The sequence below is a fragment of the Abramis brama genome (assembly GCF_963993115.1).
Source record: "Abramis brama genome assembly, chromosome: 10".
Taxonomy (NCBI): Eukaryota; Metazoa; Chordata; class Actinopteri; order Cypriniformes; family Leuciscidae; genus Abramis; species Abramis brama.
This window is the reverse complement of record NC_139972.1, coordinates 41,078,093-41,083,666: the sequence shown is the minus strand read 5'-3', so window position 1 is coordinate 41,083,666 and position 5,574 is coordinate 41,078,093. Positions and strand designations below refer to the sequence as shown.

Sequence of the window (5,574 nt, the reverse complement as noted above, 5' to 3'; positions counted from 1 at the left end):
CACACACACCTCTCCACGAGCTCATACCTCACACAGCCGTCGAACGTGCCCGGTCTGAAGGGCATCCCCTGACCCATGTCTGCCAGCACCAGATCCCCCTCCACCTCCCGCCGCAGCGCCACGTCTGCACACACACACACACACACACACTCTAACACTGATGCAATCGCTTTGAGAATTACAGATGTAAGATATCAATATGAATCTGATGCTATAATAAGGTGTGTGTGTGTGTGTGTGTGTGTGTGTGTGTGTGTGTGTGTGTGTGTGTGTGTGAGTGAGTGAGTGAGTGAGAGTGTGTGTGTGTGTGTGTGTGTGTGTGTGTGTGTGTGTGTGTGTGTGTATTCACCCAGCATGGCTGTGCTGATGTCCACACCGACCCAGTAGTGTCCGACCTCAGATAAATGATCTCCACTGAGTCCAGATCCACAGCTGACGGGTCAAGCAGGAGAAACCAGATCAACAGTGTGATACCAGTGTAATAATGTGGTAACAGTGTGGTAACAGTGCAACACTAGGGCTGGGCGGAATATAGTGTTTGAATTATATATTGATAGATTTTTCATAAACAATATGGAATGAGAACACAGTCGATCTCATTATTCGGTAGTTTGATTCGAGCGGATCTGGAAACTAGCGGAGGAGCTGCTGTGGGGGAGTGCCTCATCCAGTCTGTCCTAAACATGAGACTCTGTTTAAGCTTTATTAAGGGCTTCTGTTACTGCTGTTCACATGTCTAAAGCGGCCGGCCCTGACAGATGTCTGTGTGTGTGTGTGTGTGTGTGTGTGTGTGTCTGAGAGTGCTGTTCCCTTCAGAGAGCGGACACTTCTACATTGCGTCATTAACAGGATAACGCCAGTTAAACGCTGACGGCCACGAAGCGCTCTCGTTTACATTCATTTTCAGTATTAGTTTAGTGAGTTATAGATGACAGAATGACAAATAAAATCATTATTTTTGTTTTTAGATTGTAATGTTACAATGATAGAATGTAATGTGATTTTAACTCCTTTTTGCACACATATAGCATAGCCTACGTTACATTCACTAGATCTGTTTGCATAGCCCTCGATGTACGACAACATTGGGCAGGATGTGAAATAAATCCATATTTCGTTCTTTATTGAAGCAGAAGTGTGTGTGTACATTACCCCACATCCAGCAGATAACAGGCCTGATCCTCCGGCAGACTGAGCAGCTCCACCGCTCGCTCCGACATCTGAGTCTGGATCTCCATTATCCGGGAGCTGCCGAGGGACACACACACACACACACACACACACACACACAGCAATTAATTAGTTAAATATGGATACAAAAATAAAATGTATCATGCAGAAATAATGCTTATAAGTGTGCAGACAGTAAATATGAATCCGCATCTCTACTCACTTCTGGGAGTATTTCTTGGCCTCCTCTTCATTATAATACTGTAAACGTGAAAACAACGACAAGCGTTTGTATAAATGACACACACCAGCACATACAGGACAGCCACACACACTATGATTAACGTTTGATTAATGTTATTTTCTGTCAGCATGCCTACATTTATGATTGGATGTTAAAGGGTTGGTTCGGAGTAAAATCACCCTAGGGTCCTTCGCACCATGACCTCGAGCCAAACACCCCCCAGAAGCCTTTTCTCCCTTGGTCAAACATTATTAAAGTTAGAGCTTATCTAGAGATATCAGCCGATGGTTTAGTGCAGGCGCTAATGGATCCAAGGCTGTATCTGGTAAATTACCGCACTAATAATGCCCAGAATGGACCAAACTTCTACAGTAGCACAAATAGGTTCTGTACTCATAAAACGAGGCATTGGAAAGTTTGTAAGTACATCAGGAGTTTATTTAAATAACACTTGCCTGACACTTACCGCTAACCCGGACGTCGACGTCACTTCCGTGATTTGGGAAAAGCCGGTAAAAGTCCTGGCAGAAAGCGATCATAAGGATGTAGTGTAACGACGCCCAGTTCCAGGAATGCACTAATGTTTTGTTGGTAGAACCAGTTTATAACAATTATTAGTTAACACAAAGTTGTCAACACTTCGGAAAAAATAATAAAAAATGGGCGTTGTTACACTACATCCTTATGCATCGCGACGCTTTCTGCCATTTCTTATATCACGGTGTTTTTCAAAATTATACCGGTTTCACTGTATACAATTCTTTTCTTTTTTTCTCAAGCATGACTGGGTGTTAAGCACATTTTCTTCTGATTGAGAGGAAATACTGCAGTAGATTGACTTAGATCGCCCCATTTTACTGTCATGAGTGAATATTGTAGAGAAATCCCACACTAGTATTAATGCAGGTTTGCGAGGCTGTTTATAAAGAGGTGCCAGCAGGAGGCGCTGTAGGAGCGGCTGAAAAAGCGGTTTCCAATGCCTCGTTTTATGAGTACAGAACCTATTTGTGCTACTGTAGAAGTTTGGTACACTATGGGCATTATTAGTGCGGTAATTTACCAGATACAGCCTTGGAGCCATTAGCGCCTGCACTAAACCATCGGCTGATATCTCTAGATAAGCTCTAACTTTAATAATGTTCGACCAAGGGGAAAAGGCTTCTGGGGGGTGTTTGGCTCGAGGTCATGGTGCGAAGGACCCTAGGTTGATTTTACTCCGAAACAGCCCTTTAATCTATTAATATGTTGTTTTGTAAAATCTGATCAGCCATCTGGCTCCTTCACACACACACAGGCTCAATGATCGCAGGTTTAAGGGTTGATTCATTGATGTGAATCATGTGACGCGGGGTCACTCAAGGTCAGTGCCTGACAGACACTCTTTCTGGGGTTTTGCTGATAATGGTTTCGGCCTGCCGTGGTCAGCTGACTCCTGAAGCTTCTCATACTCCTCATATTCTGTGCACTGGTCAGTTCACTGCAGGACTTTTCCATCATTAAGGGCCGATATTTGCCACCTTAAACTGATCTTTAGGGATCACAGGGATCTGATTCAGTTCTCGGATTGGGTTAAACCCTGAAAATGGGTTGATCAAAAGAAAACTAAATTTAAAATAGGATTAGATCACAAATCTGGATTAGATCTGGATCAAATCTCTGTTCTGTGCTGTTCAAAACGCTTCAGTAAGATCCGGATACTTTTGATCCAAATAATCCTGAAGTTATCCCGATCCCAGCAGAAGGTGGGATTCAGGTACAAAACTGAATAAAACTACTAACAAATATTACACTGTTTTCATGCTGTGGTTTAGATGATGTGTCGAGCACTGCTGATCATCTGGATCAGAGCGACCCCAGCAGAAACCAGCACAGAAGAAAGACGGATAACCTGATCCTGGACAGCAAAACTGGAGAGTTCCCAATCCGAGTCATTCTGATCCAGATTAAACCTTCTGGACAACTGGGTCCAGTGGATCTTTACCTTTATAATGGCTTTTTTTTAATACCTTATGTTATGAAAAAAAATTATATGCATCTTCTGAGTCAAATTTGTATATGATGTATGCCTATGCATCTTTTTGACAAATTCCTATATTTAATAGAATAATACGACGCCGTCTATATCAACACAATCCATCATTGAAAGGCTTATCCTGAATGAACTTTTAAAAATGCTAAAGTTTAAAAAAGAAAATGTCTTCATTTATTCTGCAGAACTGCTCAAATGTTTACTGTCTTCAAATATTTACTGAATGCCAAGATCATTAGCCTAATTAAAAACCCAAAATGAATCCTGTTTCTTTACAGATTCAATAACTGATCACTGTTATGATGAATTATTTGGATCATTTAGCAATTCAGCTCATGGAGAAGAACAGAACATAGAAATGACAGAAATATGTACAGCAACTATGGCGGAAATACAGAATAATAACTCATAACGAGTGTGTCAGTGTCGCAGATATTAAAAGACAGGTTTGGTATATTGTTTGTTGTGTACATGTTCAATAATAATAGCACATCTCAGCACTAGAAAAGTAAGTTAAATTCACTCACCACCTCTGGAGGAGCCATATGCTCAGGTCTACGGCAAGACATGATGATACTGACTGAAAATAAACCTGTAACCAGCGACTTCAGATCACAACACTACTGTAACAACACATGTGGAGACCAGCAGAGTCTTGCGAGCGTTGATGACGTCATCTCCAGGCGACAGACACAGCGCAATCCTCCCTCGAGCGTTTTGTGGCTGATATTGAGTGGAAAAAAGTTTGGACTTTACCTCAAAAGTTCTTATTAACAAATAAAATTAAAGAGATTTCATTTAAACTGATACACAAATTCTACCCTGCAAGACATTATATATCAAAATTCAAGTCTAATATAAATGTTAACTGCTCTTTCCGCCAAGAGCAACCTGAAACATTTACCCACTTATTTTGGTCATGTGAATTCACTTACAAATTCTGGAGGGACTTCCAAAAGTTTATTGCTGATTTTGTATTTTCTGATTTTCACCTTTATTTTAAGAATGTTATTTTTGGTTTTCATCACTTTAATCACAAAGATGGTAATGCCTTTTATTTTATAAATCTGTTTTTATTTTTAGCAAAATTTCATATACACAAGAGCAATTTCACCAATAGAAAGCCTGAACTCTTTCTACTGAAGAAAGAACTTGAACAATATATGATGACTATCTCTTTGTCAAAAAACACAAAGGCTCTAAGGACTATTGACATCTGTAAATCCCTAAAACTGTTTACATGAAATACTCTCGTGTTTTTTTTTGTTGTTTTTTTTGTTTTTTTTGGTTTCTGTTTTGCTTTGTTCTCGCTATATGTTATATCTGTAGTTTGTTCTTAAATTTGCTGTCTGTATTTTGTAAGAATTTAATAAAGGTTAGAAAAATAAAAATAATAAAAATAAATCCTCCCTCGAGCCGCATCAAATATCACGATGTACTCTATACTATACTAATACAATATTTTACTTTTAAGAATTGGTATCTGTATCTATACGAACGAATATCTTACGCGCCAGGCTCTACAAAGTGAAAGAATAAAAATAATTAACTAGTAATCAGAGTCGACTGTGATTTGTCCGATCTGAAACGCGCTGAGAAAAGTAACGGTTGCAACGTGACCGCGCATCGAAACTATGACAACGATGAACTTTTTTTTTTGTTTTTTTTTTTGACAACGATGAACTATATTACAGTCGAGCGTTAAAAGTGGAGAATTGTTATTTAGACCCAACTTAACTGAACAATTAGAGACAACAATCGAGCACTGCCCATTTGATCATTTATTTATTTTACTTTATTTTTTCGTGCAAAACATACAAAATTACATGTTTATGATATAGAATTATGTATACAATATACAAAATGCATTAATAATATGTACAATGTCATTAGAAAAGATACACAAGTGTACATACACATGAGAAAAGAAGAGTTAAAGCTGAAAACAAAAACAAAAAACTTAAAAAAATAGGCTAATGAAAGAAGACAGAGAAAAAGAACACGAGGGTAACATTAATATATTACATGTTTATATATATATATAAACATTAATTATATATATATCAGTTACATTGTACAAATTAATACAAATTTAAATAGGTTTGTTGTTGGTAAACTTACATTTATGGAT

The 5,574-nt window shown here is 38.6% G+C and overlaps 1 protein-coding gene across 1 annotated transcript in view; it reads right to left on the bottom strand.

Moving 5' to 3' along the window:
- Positions 1 to 4,135, bottom strand: part of bud23 (BUD23 rRNA methyltransferase and ribosome maturation factor) — an 11,038-nt gene extending 6,903 nt beyond the window's left edge. Inside the window, exons 1-5 of the mRNA XM_084125575.1 lie at positions 3,971 to 4,135; positions 1,394 to 1,431; positions 1,153 to 1,248; positions 350 to 432; positions 28 to 124 (exon numbers count right to left, since the gene is read on the bottom strand). Coding sequence (XP_083981701.1) covers positions 28 to 124; positions 350 to 432; positions 1,153 to 1,248; positions 1,394 to 1,431; positions 3,971 to 4,012 — 356 coding nt within the window. The 5' untranslated portion in view covers positions 4,013 to 4,135. The remainder of the gene's footprint in view (positions 1 to 27; positions 125 to 349; positions 433 to 1,152; positions 1,249 to 1,393; positions 1,432 to 3,970) is intronic.
- Positions 4,136 to 5,574: the final 1,439 nt, after the last annotated feature.